The sequence below is a fragment of the Cyprinodon variegatus genome, unplaced genomic scaffold (genome assembly GCF_000732505.1).
Source record: "Cyprinodon variegatus isolate N-32 unplaced genomic scaffold, C_variegatus-1.0 Scaffold539, whole genome shotgun sequence".
Classification (NCBI taxonomy): Eukaryota; Metazoa; Chordata; class Actinopteri; order Cyprinodontiformes; family Cyprinodontidae; genus Cyprinodon; species Cyprinodon variegatus.
The window spans coordinates 412,475-434,801 of record NW_015150992.1 but is presented as its reverse complement, the minus strand read 5'-3'; the positions used below and the strand labels follow the sequence as shown (position 1 = coordinate 434,801).

Below are 22,327 nucleotides of genomic sequence, written 5' to 3'. Positions count from 1 at the left end.
CTGAGTTGTGGATTTCTGCTGCTCCTCCAGAGTTAACACAAGCATCTTGGCTGCTTTTCTCGGCATAGTTACCAAAGATGTGGTTTTTATTCTAATTTATAATGTACCTGTCTGCTGTGCTCCTTCTACATGTTTAGTTTGAAAGATTTTGAAACTGTATTTTCTATGGTGAAAAAGACTTTCATTTCTTTGTATGCAATGCCAATTTCAAGAGGTCCCATTTTCAGAACCAAAGTTTCTTTAACTCTTTAAAAAATATCTTTGCAAATGATATCTAACAACAATATAAGTATAGTAATTTACTTACCACTTTATAGTTTGCTTTGAAATACAATAAAAATTGAGTGTCTCTTTTTAAAAGTAAGACATTTTCAACGTTTTCACAGCCACAGATGTATTTTTCATTTTTTAAAAAGATAGAAAGATTCAGCATAGCACTGAGAGATGAGTTTTTTTCTTGTGACGTGCATGAAGGATTCATGCTGTTGCCTGAATAGAAGATAAAAAAAAAAACTGAATGTCATCCACTGAACAGACTACCTCGGATGTCATCAGTCTCATCTATTGTTGGGCAGAGCTTCAGAAGAAAAGCGAATATGTAAGCTGGACCTGCCAGGTTGTCAACTATAAGAAAGCATGAGAGGAGTTGGGAAGAAAAATGTAAAGAGGAAATCTCACCCCAGGCCATTTTGAAGCTGTCGGGCTGGACTCTTCCTCTGATGACAGGCCTGCAGGGACAGCTGGGTCTGTCTGGCTTTGTGATAAATTCCACAACCTGACTGGGGTTACTCTTCCCTTCCGAGTTGTATGCTGCCACCTTGTTAACGTTCACAAACAGAGACACTGAGCAGTCAGTTTCTACCATAATCACAACAACAGGTTGCCTAAGCAGGTGTAAATAGTCTAATGGTGCAAGCAGAAATTTTACAGTGAATGAAAGGTTTAGTTTCTAAGAAAATTGAAAATTATACACAAAATCAAAGACACTTTTATATAAAGAAATATCAGTCTACTGAAAGCATATCCAAGTCTTTTATAGTATATAGACAGAATACTTTGGTTTGGTGTGGAGCTGAAGGAAGCCCAGAATGCTTTAATGTTAGCCTCCAACTTGTCTGCATTTCTGGGTTAGTTGTCCCAGTTTTCTTGTGACACGAACACAAAGATTCTGAGTGGGGTTTACTTTACTGTAAAGCAGAGTTTTACTGGTCTTTAAAGAAGGTATCAGTAATTTTAGCAGAATAGGCAAGAGCCACTGTTCTCTTGAAAATAGAACCTGCAGCTTAGGGCTGGACGATGGATTGTAGGGTCTGATGAATGACGCGTGTCGAGAGCATGATGCTCATAAGCCGGTTGCACTACATTCAGAGCAAAAGAGCTGAGTGTGAATTAAAAAAGATAAAAAACAGAGTAGAGCCTGAGCCCTTCACCAACAGGGAGCTGTGCTGTCATATATTGGGATGTGTAGATCGATTAATTTTGTTTAGACTGAGCTGATCTTACTGAGATAGAGGTTTAGTTTATGCTCGGAAATGTCCAACATTTACTGCTTAAATATGGGCATGGGATTTTCTTTTGTTAAGCGTAAGATAGGAAGTACAAGATAAAGGAAGCTTTTATTAACAAACAGAGCAATATAAGTCAAGACTAGCGCATGGGGGACACTGTGGAATGAGTGAGGGAGTAGGTGAGATATCCTGACAGGATGATTTAAAACAAGAAAAACTTGTAAAGCTCTGCCCACTGTGCCAATAAGGGTTTAAAAAAAACTAAATGTCTGGGGAGCTAAAGTTCGTATTTTCAGAGCAGGTTATGAACTACTTTACCAATTTATTATAGTTTATTAGTGAACATAATATGTTCACTAATCATATTATGATGTTTAGACTTAGGTGTGTGTGTCTTGAACACGTCAAAGTTGGTCACAGTTAATTAAAGGGTGAGAACAGACTGGAAGAGGCAAGAACTAATAGACTAAGAAATGTGAGGAGGGAGAGATGGTCGCCCTGTGAAAAGTGCATTTCATTTGTTTAGTTTGCAGCTCCAAATAAAAAAAATAGATTTTTTTTCACCAATGCACCTGTCTACTCATGACTGAAACAGAAACTAGCTCCCTGTGTAAAAGCACTAGCAGCAAACACTGAGTGCGTTTTATTTTCTTCGTTTGTTGTGAAACATGAATGTTCGACAAGCACGTTTCACAGCTTGAATTGTGTTGCTCTTTAAACTAAGGTCACCTCCCAGAGTGGATGACTATAAAAGCTAGTTTTTCAGAGTAATGTTTTTCATTTCTTTTAATTATGAAATTTATGAAAAAAGAAAAGAAAATGAATAAAATAAATACATTAAAAATAATTAATCATATTCTCTAAGCAAAAAATTGAAGATCACATTTTGAAGTCATGTCATCGAGGCCTAATTGTAACTAAAATATAGATATTTCGGAGAGGTTTTCATCACCGTAAGTATTAATCAACACTGAACAGGAATTAATGACAGAAATATCACTATTTGTAACGAGCCTGTATAAATAAAGGAATCACTTTTAGATATACATAAAAATTAATTATTTAATTTCTTTATTGATCCACCTGCTAGTCAATAGACACGGCAAGCAACATTTATACTGAGCACAGTTACAGCAAAATAACTTTGGGCACAAACATCTAAATCTACAGACACTCCTCAAAATGAACTGTTTAGACACCACTAATGTTACAATAATTCTAGGAGCAAAAACAGCTTCAGTAGCATTTGAGTGAAGAACCTCAGCAATAACACAGAAATCTCTTGTCTTGCTGTGTGGAGCCTGCTGAATACCAAATATACCGAATGAAGACAAACAGCACAGCCGCCAGCTTCTCCTTACTGTGTATTTGGATAATTGCAAAGAGAAAGAGTGAGTTTTCTATCATTCAGACACGTGTTGGTGTGTTGCGCCGTTTTGCTGATAAGACACTTTTCTATCAGCATTATTCTTCCCAAACATGTTGCTCCTCTTCCTCTGGCTAACAGAATGAACATTACTTTTTATTTTTATAGTCCACACCTTCATGTTTTTCATGTCCTAGAGGCAAATGATTAAAAAAGTGCAACTGCTGTTGTCTCCTGCAGCAGGAAAATAACCATTATTAGGGAAGGATGGCAAACAAAAGAAGAGGAAGTAATAACAAAATAAAAAGGATGGCGGTTTTAAGGCAGATTGGAGGAAAAAACTGCCTCTAAAACTGGTGAGATTACTGCCAGCCAAAGGGCCACATATTGGTCAAACGCTTTGCTCAACTAGCTTCTCACTGGGGCCCTGCATGTGATCAACACTGGATCCAGTCTGTTGATGCTTTCAGCTGCCCGCTGCTCTGCTGGCAGAATCCTGTAAACGGATGAGTCATATGGCAAACGTGGGGCTCAGCACCAACCCCCCGCCCCTCTCTCCCTCCTGAAAGCTTGCCCCTTTCACACATACACATTCTGCTTCCTAAATTAAACCTGCAGATAACCCGTTCTGACTTAACACCTCGCAGAGCTTGCTTACCCGAAACTTGTACTTGGTGCTCCTGCGGAGATTCCTCACGGTGTGGGAGAGTTCGTCACCGTCATAGCTTGGCTGGAAGCCATATCCCTGGGACAGAGATGAAAGGGGGAGAAACAAAACCACCAGCTGAGCAATGACTTACTCAACAATCAGTGAAGCGCAGAAAAATAAGAGGTCTGTGGGGGGGGGATGGCGACAGAGGTAAAGGGAATTGTAGCGTTTCTGACAGTTAAACCTGCAGGTGGCAGGTTAAGGTGACATCAACTACAAAGACGTGTGTAAACAAATATGTGCAGGTTGTAAAATGCCAGATTTTTATGATTTAGACCATGATAAATAATTGGAGAATATAAAGCTACAACCTGTAAAACTGAGTTGCAAAACACAGACATATTTTAGGGAAAAACATAAATAATGCAATGGCATGTTTTTTAATATGTCGAGGATGGTAGTGCTCAGAATGAATCACCACATCACCAAGTAATAGAGCAGGATCCAGCACACAAAGTGCTCTCATTTTTCTCCCAAAAGTGGTTCTTTTATTGTTCTTATATATATATTTTTTCTTCTTAAGGTGTTTTCTTTTCTCTAAGGGATTCTATAAGGATGCCAGTTTTAATTGATGTCTGCGTATTATGTTTGCATTCTGAGCTGGAGGTCTCTACACATTCCATCATGAGATTCATAATGACAATAAGCATTCGTGATTATGATTCCTGGTTAAGTTAAGCTCTTCATAATGTTTATCTTATATGCATCTCACAGCAGCAGCCATGGTCTGCAGACATTTTTAAAACATTAGAGGCATCCGACTGTCTAGAGTTATCAGTCCGGATAAGAAAACAAAATAATCCCCAAGCACTAGATAGAGGATAGAGAGTAAAGGCTGTTATCAAATTAAGGAAATAAGGAAAACAAGCAAGGAAAACTAAAATTGTCAAAAAAGAAAATAAAACTAGAGGTTATGGTGTTAAGACAGAAGTATTTTCTTAGATAAGCCAAACATTGAATGCCTCCAAATTTTGCACACAAAAAAAATTTCAACTCTCTCAAATACATTGGGTAAATAAGGTCTGGAAACTTAGTGAGGGAAATATGAAAAGAATACATTGCATTTTGACAGAAAACCTTCAACCTTCTAATGGAAAGCTAAGAATAAAGGGAAATAAGAGTGACTTTAGGATATAAAACTATAACATCTATTTGGTCTCTCCAGAAGGTGCTGAAGAAAAGCCAAGCTGGAGCTCAGAAGTAGATTCTACAGAAACTCTTGTTTTGTTTTTCCAGGTGAGCTTTGAACCAGAGTCATCATCACAATCTGATAGATTTAGAGCTAAGAGGTAAAAAGTAATACATCCAAGACAAAGTGTGCCTTCTGATAGACTCCTGCTCAAAGACAAAACGTTCTTTAATAACGTCTAAGGGTTTGCCCACATAAATTATATAACCACACTATTTAGTTTCTAATTCTTAATTAAACTCCTAAAAACTTCCTTTTGCCTTTCGACTAAATTCAACGGGTTCAAGGTCAAATTAAAGGCTGGAGACATTTAGAAACGACTTATTTTAATCTTTTTTTCATTAGAACAAAAAATAGGGTGTGAACATATTTTTGCTATTACATTCATATTCTTTTCAAATCTGGCTTTTGCAGAATTAAAAAGAAATGAAGCAATAGACGCCTTATACAAGATTCCCTGAATTTTTGAAGAAGGTAACCCCCTAACAGAGAGTAGATAAAGAAAAAAAAAAGAGATATTAAACCAAGAGATATACCGAGCCTTCTTCCTCCATCTCAAGAACATAGTAGATGTCATCCTCCTTAGGCGAGCTGCTGGGCCGCTGCCACTTCATACTAAGAAAGGTCACTCCCGCCATCTCCAGCTCTGGAGGGAAGGGTGGCAATGGCACACTGCATGAGGTGAACAGGTCCACCACTTCACTGAACTCGCTGGGGAGGACAGAAAGAGACATACGACAGGAGAGGAGCGGACAAAGAGACAGAGTGAGACACGCACATTGACACACGGATGGCCACAGTTATACAGGAGGAAACGGTTACATAAAGATGGACAACAGTGAGGCTACCATGTGGGAAATATTCCAGCATGAACACGACAATGAATAATCCTTCCTTTGATGTCTTCGCATCCAGTCATGATACCACAACAGTCACCGTCAAAGCTCACAATCACTTGTGACGGACCAACACAGAGAGGAGCATAATTATGGAGTGTGGCTTTGATTTCTAGTCAGGCCCATTTCCTCTGCTAACAATCCAGTAACTGCTTTCAGTAAATAGAGTCCACATGTGGTTAGTTCCAACTCAGCATAAGAGCAGCTTTTCTCTGAGGGACTCAGAGGTCAGTGTGCTTTGCAGTGGCGGTATCATGCTGTGGGATGCTTAGAAGATGTATGGCGCTAAATACAAAGCAATTCTAGAAATAAAATCTGTAAGAGGAAGCCACATAGCATTTTCTGTCTCCTTCACAGTGCTGTGCTATTTTGTGCAAGTATGTAATATGCAAAATGTGAAAAAATGATGACTTTTGAAAGGCCCTTCAATGTGCTCACCTCACACCCATGTCATTTTTTGCAGCAAGGCGGAAAGAGTATCGTGAAGCTGGAGTAAGCTTGGTTACTCGATACTGCTTCTGAGGTCCATAGTAGCACTGTTCAAAGGAGCCTGTTCCCTTCCCCTTTAGAAAACAAAACATTTAGTTCACATAAACTTTAAATCAAAGTTTCATGCATACAAGTTTAAAATATATGACAACAAGAAGCAAGGTTTTACCTCATCCCACTGAAGAATATAATTTTTAATTTTGGAACCGTTGTCACATGGAGCCTATAGAGAAATCAGAAATGAATTACACCGTTTATCAGGCAGAAAACTCGACAAATTTTTTTGAAGATTTAGAGGAAAACTTGTCATTTCATTTATTGTATGCAAAACAAAATGAAAATGTTACCTTCCATGTGAGTACAAGTGTGTTTTTGGTCCCACTGGTCTTCTTGGGAGGACTAGGAGGATCTGGCTCACAGCATAGTGTGGTAAAGCTGGCCGCCTCCGAAGGGCTTCCCAGTAAACAGTTACACGCTGCCTGGACCCTAAGGGATTCCACAGTGCTTGTACACAGTTCCACTGTGATATAACAAATTAAAGCAAGCAAGGGGCTGTACTAACCTGACATGATAGTCTGTTGCTGGTCGAAGATTTTCTAAAGTTGCACTTAATTCCTGCACACTGATTCAAAGAAAAACAAATATTATGCTTTTGCGATTTTAGGGGAAATCTTAAGCCCCATGGGCTCCTGTTCCTTGTACTCACCTGTTAATGTTCTGATATTTTCCATCTTTGCCATTAATAGAGAAGGCAACCTCATAGCTGAGGGCCTCTGGGAGGCTAGTGTCATCCTCCACAGTGTTATTGTCACTCTCTGGTCTGGTGGGTGCACTCCAGCTGACCACTGCTCCTCTGGCCTGGATGTCTGACACCTAAGATATCAAGTTTTAATGAGTATTCATTCATACATTTCCTTAGCTTTCACATCATTCCATTTTGAACATAACCTTTAACGCACTTCATTGTAAAGAATATAGAAAAACAAAACGGTTAAAAACGGTTATTAACCATTTTAACTAATTTAAATCAATAAAGTAACTGAAGTTTTCAGTAGCAAAACATTTTGTAGATCTCCCCTTTACAGCAGTAACCGCTCAGTCTTTTAAGGCATGTCTCAGATTGATTTTTTTGCACATCCAAGTAATTATATTTTTGCCATTTTATTGTAAAAAACTAAAGCTCATTCAATGACAAAAAAGCATAATTTTTTGTTGATGTTGTAGCCATTCTTAAACATAAATATGGTTTGATTGTAGGTCTGGCTTTGTATTTAGGCTTAATGTTTGCTAGAAAGTGCATGTCTGCTCCAATTACCAGGCTTTTGCAGCTTTTAACAGGTTGTCTTCAAACACTGCCCTGTATTTAGCTCACTAGATTAATCACAAACTACAATTATCATTTCTATCTTTGCTCAAAAAGAAGTATCTCCACAGCATGATGCTGCCAACACCCTGTTAAACCAGGAGTATGGTGTGTTCAGAGTGATATTCAGCACCATGCACATAGGCTGATAAGTACCACTGTCTCGTTTGCTGTGCTCTTTATATAGCTTGTGACACACTATAAATAGGATTTGTAAGATTTTGTTTCCACAAAAAGGATGTAATTATCTACAATATATTTGCTCCCAAAATAAATAAATATCCACAATAATCCAATTTGTTAGGGAGGGAGGCAGCTAATGCAGAGCTGTGTAAAGATTTTTTTTTAGCTGCAGGGATGTGCTGCTGTGCAACCCTGTGATTTTTCATTCTGTTTGGAGGTTTAAAATAGCCTGAGCTCAACTGCAGGGGGGGAATTCATATGTGGAAGAACTCAATTAGGTCAAGTCTGTAACTCCAACCCTCAACCCTGGGGCCTCACCTTAAGTCCTCTCCTTCCCACAGTTCAACTCACTGGCCTTTGACGGAGAGTTTGGTTTTACAGAGATGGGAAACTAAAACATCCACTTTCTACTTGTGCTAAAATGATCTTATTCCTACAATTGGGATTTTGTAATTTCTTCAACGACTTCGAGGCTTGGTGACAGTCAATGAACAAGTATATAGTTTCAATCATCCAAATTACAGAACAACAAAAACACATATTTTCAGTCCAAGTTAATTTCAGTTATTAAAATATTATTCATTTAGAGATGGTAATAAAAAAACAGTAGATACTAACCACTGGTTTACTGATGTTGCTCAAAAGTGCAAGCAGTGCCTGGGCCTCTTTGTCAAGTTCTGGAAAGATAAAATTAGATTGTGAGGACCAGACAGAGTAAATGAAATGAAGCAAAGAAAAAGAAAATAATGTAAAAAAAAAAATATTGCAGAGTAATTCTCACTTGTTGTAGATTATGTGAGTTAGATATAAAACACTGGATTAAAAAGGTGAATACAGTTTGAGCTTATTTCAAATGTTGATTCTTGCAAAAAAAAAAAAATAATAATAATAATAATCTGGTCATGTAAAAAAAACAAATAAAAAGACCAATACATTTAAGTTAAAGGAGGAAGTACAAAGAGGGTTCAAACATTTTTATCTTTGTTAAAATGATATATTTTCCAACCTCAAATTCTCAGAGTTCCCTCTCCATTTAATTATTTTTCATGAGTATAAGAAAAGATTGACAAAACAATAATAGCAGATATGTTTACTGTTGATAGGTTTTATATATGGATGGTAAAACTTTTACACAGTGGAATAAGGAATAAAGTCGTTAAAACTTGACACCTGAATCATTTTTATCTAAACTTAAATCAGGTTCCTTATTTTTCCTGATTACTTCAGATTTTATAAGCCTAAGTAAAATAACATTTCTTTAAAATGACTTATCTGGGTTGGAACAGCAAACAAACAAAATAAATGTGTTTAATTCAAGAACCGACCCTTAAACAGACCCCAGATTACCTCTGGACTCTCCGTTTTTCCCCTTGTTAATCTGCTTGTCAGAGCAGGCTACCCCGTGCCTGTGCTCTGCGTCAAGCCCCGTTCCTCCAATGCCGTTATGAATGTCCACCGATGGGGGGCTGCTGCAGGACTTTTGTGGTGAGGACGGGGGACTGTCCTTCACCTGCCCTCCTCCTCCACCTCCTCCACCTCCCTGGCGCTCCTTCAGTTTTTTCTGGAGACGCTCATGCGTTTTGCTCGCCCTGTCGTCTCGGTGAAGAAAAGACTGCCGTCCATGTTGGGAGTGGGTATCTATAAAAGAAAACAAATGTAGATGTAGATTTTAAATGCAGACGACACATACAAAAAGCAACACATAGTAGAGTCGGTCTCGCTCCTCCTCACCTTGTTCTGAGAAGATATGAGCCGGATGGTACTGGGGGATGTACTGGGAGCTCATGTCCCCCACGCCCCCTGGCATGCCTGTGTAGAGATGAGGCGGTGGGCCCATCATGGCGGGATGCGGGATGAAGGCAGGCAGGTGTGGATGGGGTGGCGGTGGAGGATGGTGGAGTGGGGAATGACCCCCGGGGTGGAAATCTGGTTGCTGAGGTAAAACCAGAACTCTCCGCACTCCGTTCTCTTCAATAATCTAGGAAAGAAAAACATCAGCATGACCTGCAAACATCAGAATTGGTCAGAGGATGGAAAAAAAGATAAGTTTGGAGTAAATACCTGTGAGACGTATCCTGGAGGCACATAGATTGGAGGCACTGAACCATTTGGAGACATCATGGGAACCTGAGCAGGACCTGAGATGGAGGCACAAACACGATAAGAGGTTCTCTTTCATCACAAACAGCCATATCATCTGCAGTAAACAGGATAAGAGCACAAGGCCTGCACATGTTTGGTAAAAGGTATTCCTACCCCTTTATAGTTTATTATTTCTATTTTGCCATGTTCACAACTTAACCTTCAGGGTTTTTTTTTAGATGGTATGCAACAAACACAAAATAATGCAAAATTTTGAATTAGCTAAATTTTATGTGAAACCTTAATAAAACTCACTGAAGTTAGTGGCCGACAATAACATAAAAAAATGAGGAAAAAGTTTAATTCAGGATTTATACAGGAATGAGTAACTCTGCTTTTTCAACAGGCTGCAGCCATTTCCCGCATTCCTCGTTTTCCAGCCACTTTTTGTTGAAGTTTGCAATTCCCCATTCTTAGCTTTTTCTCCACCTCCAGTTTATTTTCCGAACATACGGCTTTTCAATCAACCCGAAGCAAACCGTGCAAATATATTGCAATGTTTCTTATTCTGATAAAAAAAAAAAAAAAGTTACATATATTTTTTTAAATAAAGCATTTTAAATGCCACAATAATCACATTTAATGAATTTAATGCCAATTAAGGCCTTAATTACCCGCGGAAACCCTGTAATTGGTTCACAGCCCTAGAGGAACAGTTAAAGACAAGATGTCACTCAAAACTCAGACCTGCACCAAAACAGCAAAATAAAATGCTTCTTGACAAACACTGTATATGACATTGTTGCTTTTTGTAGCTTCCTCATCCGAGTTTATTTTTTTTTTTTATTATATCTCTAACAAATTATAAATATTACTATTTTTAAACTGGTAGATAAAAAAGGGGTGCGGGGGGGGACTACTCAAAAGTGCTGAGAAACAACAAAGTTTCCTGCTCCTCTGTGAGGGCCAGTCCAACGGCTTAGCTCAGCTCAGAGAAGTGACAGCTCAGCAGAAAGCCTCAGAGAGCAACCTCTGAGCCAAGTTTGCACATTAGCACATTTCATTTTTCTTTCCAAACCTAAGACAAAACAATGGGACACCAACACCAAAAACAATGGAGGAGAGCAGAGGGAATCACTGACCTCCCAAACAAAAAAATAAAAAAAAAACACATGACAAAGGATTTTTTTTTTCTTTTCACTCAACTGAAAAAGATGAAAAAAAGCATCTCTAAATGACTCGCAGTAACACCCTCACAGCTGCAGAGGATGGGGTACATAACGACACACTGAAACCTTGTAAACTCACACCAACATGCTACACTATTCTCTTAGGAGCCAACACTCAAGCTCTCCTGGGAGCGTAACAGAAAATCTAAGCGGGAATAGCGACAGTAGCAGGTTTGTTGAGAACCCACCAAAAAGCACTCCATTTAAAAACTGTTGCAGCTTGAAAAATGGCAGAGATCAGGTGCAGCCTACACCGTTTTAAAGAGCTGTGCCATTTAGCTTTTTAGAAGAGCTTCACTTCTGAAAATAAAACAACAAAACTATCATGGTTGGAAAAAAAAAGCTTAAAGACAAGCATTAAAACTGAATTTTTTTGTAAGATTGTTAACAAATTAGGTGTTCAAGAAATGCGTGATTCAGGATCGGAGTTCAATACTCTACTAAACAACTTGTAAACTTTCCAAATCTAAGGTAACTAGAATAGTTCTGTATAAGGTTAAAAAAGCACATGTAAGTTGCACTTCAAACTCTTACTTTTTGCAGCCACCAACCAGCTTCCAGCAGAAATGGTTGGGCATGTTTTGCACTAACGATATATTTTCATTAAAGTGCTGACTAGGGTTTTGGGAATCTTAGCTTTGGGTTAGCCTGCTAGATGAATTTTAAAACCACTTTTGATGTGTTTTAGCTGCATGAAATCAGGAAACTTTGTGATGTTGATAATATCGGTATATATTGCAATGGCAGTATCTTTTCCATAAATGCCCAATTCCTTCTTTCCTGTCCGTCTAATCTCTGCTTTCTACACTCTGATCTTTAGCACCTCGAAGATGGTCATTCATGTCCAGTTTCAGCGTCCCAGAAATGGAGCTTAGAGATTCTGTCCAACTAGCTTAATATGAAATAAAAGTAAAGCTTATGGCACTTGAGATATACCACAATATGCTAACAATGATTACATGCAAAACATTTGTTTAACTGGTGATATTCATGACATATTGTGCAGCCCTGGTATATTATAATATCACTGTTCTGCAGAAATATCCAGCTGTTTAGACAGTTCAGTCAGCCAACTCAAACTGTCAACATCCAGCAAGAAGAAATGTGTTAAATGTTCAACAGATACCAGGAACAGAAAGGCTCAAAAATACCATGAATTGGAAACTGCTGCAACAGCAGGGTCAATCTCTGCAGGGAAGACACTTTAACATAAACCAGAACTTTAAAGGAAGAAACATCTGCTCCAAAATAAAACCTTTAAGCTTGACTTAAATTTGTAACTTTTCACAAATATAATTTGAAAGGCAGCAAGAGAATGTTTTATAGTGGAATGAGACTAAGATTGAGCTACGGTAACTAGAAGTAAGGATATGGGACATGCAACCTGAATAGTAACATGTAACATTTCCATAGTTGCAATGGCTGAAGTCGGTTTTTTACTGCCAATCTCTTTGAGAGTAAGCTATTTACCAGACAGTTCCTATTTAAGTGTTTAAAAGCTAACATTAGAAGAAAAGCACAAAATATTTTCAATATTAAAAACAACTATAATCATAACATTTTGAGAAAAAATAAATCTGATATAATTTGGATTTTCGTAGACCACTTGGATGTGTGATGTGAGTTCAGCCTCAGAGAACAACCATCTACAGTACAGTCAGCAGGGAGTAGATGAGGAAACACGGTTCAAAACATTACAATAAATTTTTAGAACTGGCCGAAAATTAGCTTGCTAACAGAAAAACACATCAAAAGACTTTGCATGTCATTTCTGACATGAAGACTGGGTTCTAGCATGTGACCAAGTTTCTTAGTAGTGAGACTGAAAAAAACAACGGCAAAAAAAAACAGAGGTTCTTTGCAACTATTAAACTCTCCCTATGGTCAACTCACATCACCTGAAACCAATGAGCCACAGGAAAATGTATATGAAGGGAAAAGGAAGAAAGAAGGAAAAAAAAAAAAAACTGTCAACTCTAATGTAAAAGCTGCTGGTGTTTTTATGAGAGTGTGCTGCAGCAGTCAGTCATCAGCCACTCACCAACTAAAGACAATGTAGGAAAGCCGCCTTCTTTTTTCAAAGTTTGCGCATCCACAAAACCTCAATTCCTTAAATGAAGCACAAAGGAGCATAACTCAAGTGAGAAAGTGCTATGTCATACAGTTAAAAAGAATATTGGTGAAGAGGGACGCATGGAGCAACAAGTAACTACAGATTTGCACAAAGCAATTTGGAAGACAGAGGAGACACGCTTTGAAGTGTAATAAAAACCCCATTCAGTAAATGGGCGTCTTGTTGTATAGTATGTCAGTTGGACTTCACTGCGGTGAAGGTAGTCCCACGCTGAACGCCTTCTGGCTCCAAGGAGCCTGCAGCTCCACCCAATACAGCCACTTTGTTTACGGCAATTGTTGCGTGCCTACTCCTGCTTCCACATACTGTATGTTATCGCATCCAACACCCTAAAAGCAGATATCCAACCTAGAATCTACCTCCAACTTGATATAATGGTTCTCAAAATAACAAAACTGAAGAGTTTTACCTTGATTCCAGGCAAGGAAGCATCAAGCATTTTTTCTGGGTTCATATGGGTATGGTTATATATATCCATAACATGTTTTGGAGCTGCCCATGGTACAGTATATCACCCCACTTCAGCAGATATTGACAGGGAAAACCTACATTTTAGGTAAGATGAATGATTCCCTGATAGGTTCTGTACAAGTGTCTCACTAAATGATATTCCAGCTAAATCCCTATTTGCAGATCTAATGTTTTAAGACCTTTATTAAAAGTAAGACGTGTGGGATAAAGTGTTTTGCCATAATAAAATTATCCTGCTGTTTTATGACTGGTTGTTAAGACGGTAAGATAGTTTGCAACATAGTGCCTCAACCATGCCTCTTGGGTTTCAAACAATTAGTCGGTGATAAATATTTCACTTTAATAGGTTGATGAGAAATTAAACCACACCATAAAGTAATAACAATATGAATAAAATGAATAAATACATTGATTAACGAGAATTGAAACTGAATGCATTTTAGAATCTAGGTTTAATCATTCACATTAAATTGTTGCAATGGGCTCATTGTTCAGTTTATCTTAGCGCTTTAAACAGTGTCTTTCCATAAACTGTAGATGGATTAGGATTTCACAGAATACTTTTAGATAGTATTTTGCAAGCATTACGGCTAATCCCTAGTCTATTACAACCTTTTTGAGGCAGGTTGCAACATTTAACTGCAGAAAGATAAAAGAAGTTCAACTCCCTGAAAATTTTGTTAAACATGTTCAGGATGTCAACTACAAACTAAAGGCTAAATGCGTGACTTAAATGTCTACTCAGTCATTTAAGGAAACAAAACTAATACATTATACTTGTAAAAACAAGAATAATAATGAACAGGGCAGTGGTAAGTTTTTTTTCTCTCAGTGCTAGAAATATACTGAGAGAAATACTGTGTACTATATAAGTACATACTTTATATTGACATCTAAACCCATGCTGCATGATATCAGGTAAATATTACTTAGACTTTATACTATTGTTGAATTCTACAATAAAGTGATTATTATTAATTCTTTCCATCACTTTTTATTCCCTCCCATTATACTTAAGTTCCTAGACCTCACCTTAGTGTTAGGCTCTACGTCACTAACATCTAGATCAGGTATAAAAAGAGATTAAAAAAAATAAATGACAGATGAAAAATATCAACCCACCAAATATTGCATTATGTACGTCTTTTGCAATTGCAAAATTACATGCTTTGATAATTCAGTGACGACTATGATTCAACAAAGCAGTGCTCATATTTTGACCAGGGATGTCCCAATACAAGTTTTTAATTTCTGATGATACCAATATCAACCCTATACAATATCAGCACAATTCATACATACAAACATATTTTCAGTTAAAAAACAAACTTTAACTAGAACCAAGTAAGCAAGCCGTTATTTCAGTCTCATCCCAGTGTCTCATTGTTTTTTCATTCACCCAAATAAATAAAATAAAAACAAAAAACAAAAGCAGCATCAGAGAGAGCAAAGTATGATTCCAGTATGTATAGCAGCTTCCCAACTGCTGATAAACTTCCATAAAAAACGGCTAACAAACGGGCTTATTAAAATCTAAAAGGCAATTAAACAGTGAGTCATTTCTCTATCCAAGAACACAGTGGGCACAAGGACAGAAATCTCAGTTTAGGGAGAAGGTAAGAGCTCAGTCTGACTTGGCCATCATTACTGTTGTATTAGGAAAATAATTCGCCAGGGAGTTCAAAGTGTTTACTGTTAACTCTACTCACTTTTAATACAAATTAGGTGAGAGGTATGCCACACAGTGTTCGGCGACGCACCTGCCTGATGACTGATTAAGGCAATTTTACTTTTCAGCTCCTGATGCTGACTAACAGCAAATGTGATGAATCACATTAGCATCCTGTGCGCTGTCCATTTAGATTGAAAGGCTTTGTGTGTATACAAACTAAGACGGAGGAAAGAAGAACACTGGAAGGTGAGAGGGAGTTCGAGAGACTGGGGGGTGGGTGTATAAAGGACCCTTATAGTGTCGTAGTTGGAAAGCAGGAGAGTTGATGGCGGTGGGGGAAATGACACCTTCTCTTTTACATCAATCTGACGCACGAGTGCTGACAGATGAGAATGAAAAAAGAGATACAAAAAAACGAAAGAAAAAAAAGACTAGGTCCCCCCTCCCTCTTGTGTCAACTGGTGCATTGGTAGTGCTGACGTGGCCATGGTAAGCCAGCCTTCAAGAGGAAGCAGGCAAGAGGGAAAAGAAAAACATGAATGGATAAAAGCTAAAAAGATTTCTTAACATACATAGGAGGGTTGTTTTTTCAACTAAGGACAACTTAAGTACCCATCTTTTTTTCTCTATTAGACACATATACACTTTGTATAATAGTATGCAAAAGGATCTTACCACAGATCCACTGAGGTACTCTGCAGAGGTTGTGTTGAAATAGTGGCAACTATCCAAGCAAACTGTCAGGTTTAATCAAATATACGAGTGAACTCTCAAGTAGAACGGGGAAACAAATTGAAGCAAGGAAGAAACACCACATAAAAGCTGTTAAGAAAGCACAAAACAAAACCTCAGGACAGAGGAATTACATACGAAGGCTAACATATAAGCACACCAGATCATTGAAAAGGTGTTTTTTTTCTGTCACAATTTGGACTTAAGAAGTTGCATATTGTTCAGATTAACTACAAATGATCATTTTGTGTTATATTAGCCATCCCCACTCTTTAATGAATGTGCCATGGGAGCTAAAACAATTCACTTTAGCAGGGTACTGCAAGCAAGCACACCAGGGGAAAATTAGGTGAAAGGAAAAAGGTATGTGAAAGGCAACAGGGATGATTACAGCCATTAGAATACTGAACAGCAATTGAAGAGTTTGAAGTAAACTTACGTATAAGGTATCGGCTGCAGCTGGAGCCATGTTTCACCCACAATATACCCAGAACTAAATGCTACAACAAATGCTAACATTCCTAACCACTAAAAGATTGCACTCTGGCTTGGAGGTCTAAAGTTCAGTTTTAAGACAAAACAGTTGGTGTTCAATTTGAAATCACACCCCTAAATCTGAAGGAAGAGCAGACAGTTTAGGTTAACTCAGCTACTTCAAGATATAATGGAGGATTTTTATAAATATTTGAAAAAAGGCCGGCCCTCTCCACTTGCACATGCACAACCCTGTACTTTCCTCACGTGAGGGAACGCCTATTAAACACGTGTAAGAGCATGCACGAGCCCATTTCTCCTTGTGGACGCTCTGTTTAAAAGTTGCTGTTTGCATCGCTCATACAAGCTTACTTTCCAAAAGAAAATTTGCAATTTTTCCACCATGTCAGACTCACCACCGGTAAGAGTAAATGGGGAAGAGCATGCAGGATGGCCTTACGTAAACATATCAAGAAAATGATTGACAGTTAGGAGGACCTAGCCTAGTAAACTAGCTCCACCTGCCAGCGGCCAAAATAATTTTTGCCTGTGAGTGGTCTAGCCTCAATCAATGCCCCAGGCCCTAGAACTGGCGGGCCAATCACAACGCAGAGTTGTGTTTTGAATTTTTGGATGCAAAGCAGGCGAGGTTTTGAGGGTGTGACATTTGAGGGTCTGACAACAACGCTGTGTGACGCTGGAGAAAGCACAACAAGGAAGATGGCAACAACTATTCAACAATTCTTGTTTGACTCAGCTTTGGAATCAGTTTTGGAAGGAGTAGACTTTGGGTTTTCATTGAAACGTGAGCAGGAAGAGGTTCTATGCTCATTCATTTTTAAGAAGGACGTATTCGCCGTTTTACCAACAGGCTGTTTGTTTACACTCCCCCACTTGCATACTACGTCACAGTCAGTTGTGCTCATTGGTCAGAGCGTTAGCCAATAGGCACAGACATGGTTTGAAAAACAACGAGTTGTTCTCATCAACAATCCTCCGATGTCTCATTCATCAGGGCCTGACTAAATTACACATTTAATCTCACATTTAGTCAGAAAAAGAACATCCTCCACTACACCTTTAAGATTCTGTCTGATATTACTAAGATCAGTGATTAATTGGGAAGCTTCTGTCATCTGCTGGTAATGGTCTAGTGTGTATTACTTCCAGTAGCCATCTACTAGGATAGCATTCTACACTTCCATCTCGTGTCAAGCATAATGGAAATGCAGATTTCATTTACCTGCAGGAATCAACAATGCAAAAGTCAACTACCAAATCCACTTTAATGGCTGTAGTAATAATTGTTTTGGACCTAAACTCTATGAGGTATAGAGTTTATGTTGTGAAGATGAGAAACAACAGACTCAACAATGAGGAGGTGGTTCATAAATCCCATTAAAGCATCCTGTCTAACTTTCTCACCCAAAAAGACCAACAGGATGATCGCTTTTATGTCACACTGTCCTGATACAATACTCATGCATGCAAATGTTCTCCTGAACAAATATTACCTGTAATACTGTAAAGTACACAGAGCCTTAACTTAATCCACTTCATATTATATTTGATACTCATCACAGACATGGATGGATCCTGAAATCTTAGCATTTAAATTTCCAACATGAACAGTGCTGTAAAGGGGAAAAAAAGTCAAATACCAGAATGTTATTATCAGAAAAAACTGGCTGTGATTTAAGGCTATGAACATGATTAACGTGTTGGAAAACCAGTTTAGCATAGCCTAGCGCAGTCTTTCTTGCAGGGAACAGACAAATGCCATCAATTAAGAGAGCAGTAATTTGCAGTTAGCAAACATTCCATTATAACATTATACAGTCACACGTGTCAGTCCTCGCCCATTGGCCAGCCTGCCTCTATGAGACATGTCTGTTAGCGTCCAACTACCACCAACACAGACAGACGGAGGAGGAAACAGCAGTCTGAGAGGATCTGTGCGAGAACCAGAGCCTAACAAAGGAAGCTGGACAGCAAACAACAGAAGAATAAAACAAAGTTAAACTATGATTTCCTAATTTGTGGAGCTGTCCATATGACTCTCACAATCCAACCGGTGAATGTTTACAGGAAGGAAGGGCATCAGTAACCTTCATACTTGTTCTTAATACAGAACATCACACCCCGCTGCTGTGAGCCAGACTAAACCAGAGCAAGGCAGAGGCCATGGGTGCTGGAGCAGGATTTTTTTTTCTCTCCGTTTTTAAATAATGAATTATTAGCCTGTGTTTAGGAAATAAGGATTCCAGCTGGGTTCCATCCTGGAACAAAATGTTAACCCCCTAAAACCGGACATGTTTTCAGATCGGCTGAGAGCAATTAGTTAGTTTGGCTCCTAATTTGCAAAGCTACATTCTTTTTAATCTGTACCACCGTCTTTGAACAGAATGAAAGGCAAACCTATTTGTTCTTAAAGTTGGTTATTACATACGCAGTGAAAGAACTCTGTGCACGCATTCGTTTGTGTTCATGTCCTTGGCATTACGCGGAGGAGATGAGGAGTATAGAAAAAAATCCAAATGGTTCTGTTCTTTAGTTTTCCATTATGAGAACCATGTGTAAAATTTGGTTTGAGATGAGTGTGGATTACTAAACAATGTCACAGTTTTTCAAATTGATTTTGTTCTCAAACGTATTAAGCATTCTGCATGAATTTCCCCCAAAAAAGGGCCATCCGCTTTTAACACATTTGGCAAAGCAGACAATTGATCTTGTGCTGTATGCTTTAAGGTTTTTAAGGATTTTAAATGAAAACAAAGCACAAAGGAAGCTAAAACTATCCATTTTGAAGACCAGGTTCCAGACAGGAAAGACATTTTAAAAAACTGGTGTTATGTATTCTGAGTGTTCACCACAGCAGTGTCTCTTCTGAAGCCAAAACAATCGTATTTCCATCTCTGCTATCTGCATGCGTTTCTTGGTTGCAACGGTGGTGTGTTTATCTCACAAGAAAAGCCTGCTTTTCTGTCAACGCTTTAGCCTTATATTTGTGGCAGCGTTACAACAATACGACGGGTTCACACCATCTAAGCTGTGGTTTGGGTGCTGCAAAATTGCCAAATCAGGAACCTGTTGGACGGCCCAATTAAAGCTCCTAAAACTAGACCAGTTTGGCTTTTATGGTTAATTTCAAAATAAAATCGATCTACCATCTTACATTAGCTTGTGTAGGAAAAACATAAACACAGTGAAACAAAGCAGATTTTTTTTGTCAAAAATGTACATAGACGCCCATTTAATTGTCAATCAAAAAAAAAAAAACAAACAAAAAAAACATTTGCAGATTTGCAAAAACATAATATAACAATATTATTCGGATGCTACCGAATGTGTTTGGTAGGATCCGAAAAAACTATAAAGCATTCAATTTATTCTAACAAGTCTACCCTTTTTAATTGAACAGGTCCAAAAATCTGCTTCTTTAAAAAAAAAAAAGTAGTTACTTATCTAAAGGTCAAGGCAAAAAGTGAGGATTTGAGAACCTAGACATTTTGGTAGGAGTAACTGCAAAGCAAAACCCGTTAGACTTTACATAAGCATCTGTGCTTACTAACGAAGAATAGAGGTAATACTTTGCAACATGTCTCCAACAACTTAGGCTTAAAAGGTCTCAAGCATACTAAATCTACTAGCTAAATGGTAAAATATCGTTGGAAAATACTGGCTCTCATTTCAGACCCAAGAGCTTGGCAGGTATCCATTCATTTCTGCACTTTCAAGAAACAGACATTCACACCTATTTCACTCAGTAATTGACTAGCTGTTCAAAGATGAGAATGATACGCCTGTTGGAATTTCTGTCTTTGAATCATTTCTCTCCTGGGATCTTTGAATCATTGTTCATTTATTCACAACCTCACAGATCAGGGGGAAAAAAATACTATTGTAAGGGTAAAACACCCCAACTTAAGAGTGTAAGATCTTTAATATCACATTCCTGAACGCTTGCAATATAATTGAGAGAAAATGAGACAGAATAATATATATTACACAGTCAATTTCAAGAAATGTTCATACCACTTGAATGCTTACAAACTTTTCATCTCCAATTCATAATTAGACAATTGAAAAAGTGCTGTGACATAACACATATAAAAGGGTTTATTTTTTTGAAGGGCACTGTAGCTACGACACCAAGGGAAATAGACAAATGAGCCTGTTTAGGGACAAAACCATAAAAGAAGCAGCCAACATCTAATGTAGTTACACGTTGAGCCATGGCTTATTTGTTCTGATGTTTCCAATCAAACAGTTTTCATTCAAGTTGCAGGAGACAACATTTTCTGGTGTTTCAAAAGGCTTAAAATGTTCAGTGAAGGGAGACAGCCCTTAATGCCCTCACCCAGAGAATGAATCATCTAAAGTAATGGTGAATCACAAGCTTTAAACTTATCAGGTGGCAACAGATTACAATGATATAGCCTTCAGATCTGAAATCTTGGGGCAGATTCTAAGAAACACAAAGCAGAGGGGGGGTTTGTCGTTTGGCTGAAGTCAGATGGGAATGTTCATACACATTCAAAGCTCCCCTTAAGGTAAGGTGGAAAAAGAGAGCAGAAGGGTGCTCGTTGGCTACTTTAATTAGTTTCCTCTCTCTAAAAGGTTCCACCTTCAAGGCAGATACCAAGAAAAGCAAATGCCCTCTATAAACTGCCTATTTACAAGATTGTTCCGATTAAACAGGCTGTCATGCCCTATCACGTAGCAATTACGCACCTCCAGCTGCTAAAAATAAATGACTGAATACAAAAATTCAGGCTGGGCTGGAACAAATCCTGAGAAAAAAAAAACAAAAAAAAACACACACACACACAGACAAAAATGATCATTCTAAATCTGTACCTCTATAAATCGACCCCAAAATGTAAACGCATTGTGTTAAGCACTTTACTGTTTAAGACAGATGTGTGTATTCATGCATAACAGATACATGCACAACAGTTACCAAAGTGCACAGAGATAAGCCTGTTGTGTTCACACAACAAACCAAACAAACCACAGATGCACATTCATGCTAGCCTGCACTCACAGTCACACACACACACACACACACTTCTTCCTCCCTCCTTGCACTGCAAACGGTGAGTCATCTCTCTATTCGCGTCACAGAGAGATGAGTGCACCCTGTGACAGGCCAGTTAGTAGCAGTCACACTGATCTATGTGGCATCTCTTAGTTCCATGTTTCTCCCTCTGATGGAAAAACTATGTATCCCAGCTCTCTATTAGGAAGTTTTACTCGGCTGATAATGGAGGGCTGGGGAGGGAGTTGAGCCAGATAAAAATGGGCAAGAAGAGTCCCTGATGTGAACACACTGTATGATGGCGCCCAGGCAGTGCATCATCAACTTCTATCTCTCTTTTTGTAGCTTTGTTGTCCAAGTGTGGACACCTGAGGCTTGGTGTTTTATTGCTATTCATATAAACTGAATGATGCTGTGGAAAAAAACAAAAACAAAACATCAGCTGGCAGATGTTCGTTTACAAATAAATAAAATATAAAAAAGAAGGTTTTGGCATCACTGGGGGACCATTTATTTACTTGAGAATATTAAGCATCTTTAAATCTCATCTACTTTAATAAAAGGAAATCAAATTTCTCAATTTCAAGCAAAACTGGAGAAAAACACGGTGGATATGAGCTTGAAGAAATATCAATACGGAGCAGTAGATTTTGCCTTGAAAGTACTAATATAAAGACGGCGTTTAGAGATCAATTTTCTTCTCCAGGCAAACATCGTACTGTAATAATTTACAATTATAGCCCCACAACGACACCTCCTACAACTAAGCCAGCTGTCTTGCTTTCATAC

The 22,327-nt window shown here is 38.3% G+C and overlaps 1 protein-coding gene across 4 annotated transcripts in view; it reads right to left on the bottom strand.

Moving 5' to 3' along the window:
* fndc3a (fibronectin type III domain containing 3A) overlaps positions 1 to 22,327 on the bottom strand; it is a 71,026-nt gene that overhangs the window by 12,394 nt on the left and 36,305 nt on the right. For all 4 annotated transcript variants that reach the window (XM_015391391.1, XM_015391392.1, XM_015391393.1 and 1 more), the window contains 12 exons: positions 9,765 to 9,841; positions 9,435 to 9,681; positions 9,051 to 9,341; positions 8,322 to 8,380; positions 6,864 to 7,030; positions 6,720 to 6,779; positions 6,505 to 6,643; positions 6,327 to 6,380; positions 6,107 to 6,231; positions 5,309 to 5,483; positions 3,533 to 3,619; positions 679 to 817 (listed from right to left, as the gene is read on the bottom strand). In XM_015391391.1, coding sequence (XP_015246877.1) covers positions 679 to 817; positions 3,533 to 3,619; positions 5,309 to 5,483; positions 6,107 to 6,231; positions 6,327 to 6,380; positions 6,505 to 6,643; positions 6,720 to 6,779; positions 6,864 to 7,030; positions 8,322 to 8,380; positions 9,051 to 9,341; positions 9,435 to 9,681; positions 9,765 to 9,841 — 1,620 coding nt within the window. The remainder of the gene's footprint in view (positions 1 to 678; positions 818 to 3,532; positions 3,620 to 5,308; positions 5,484 to 6,106; positions 6,232 to 6,326; positions 6,381 to 6,504; positions 6,644 to 6,719; positions 6,780 to 6,863; positions 7,031 to 8,321; positions 8,381 to 9,050; positions 9,342 to 9,434; positions 9,682 to 9,764; positions 9,842 to 22,327) is intronic.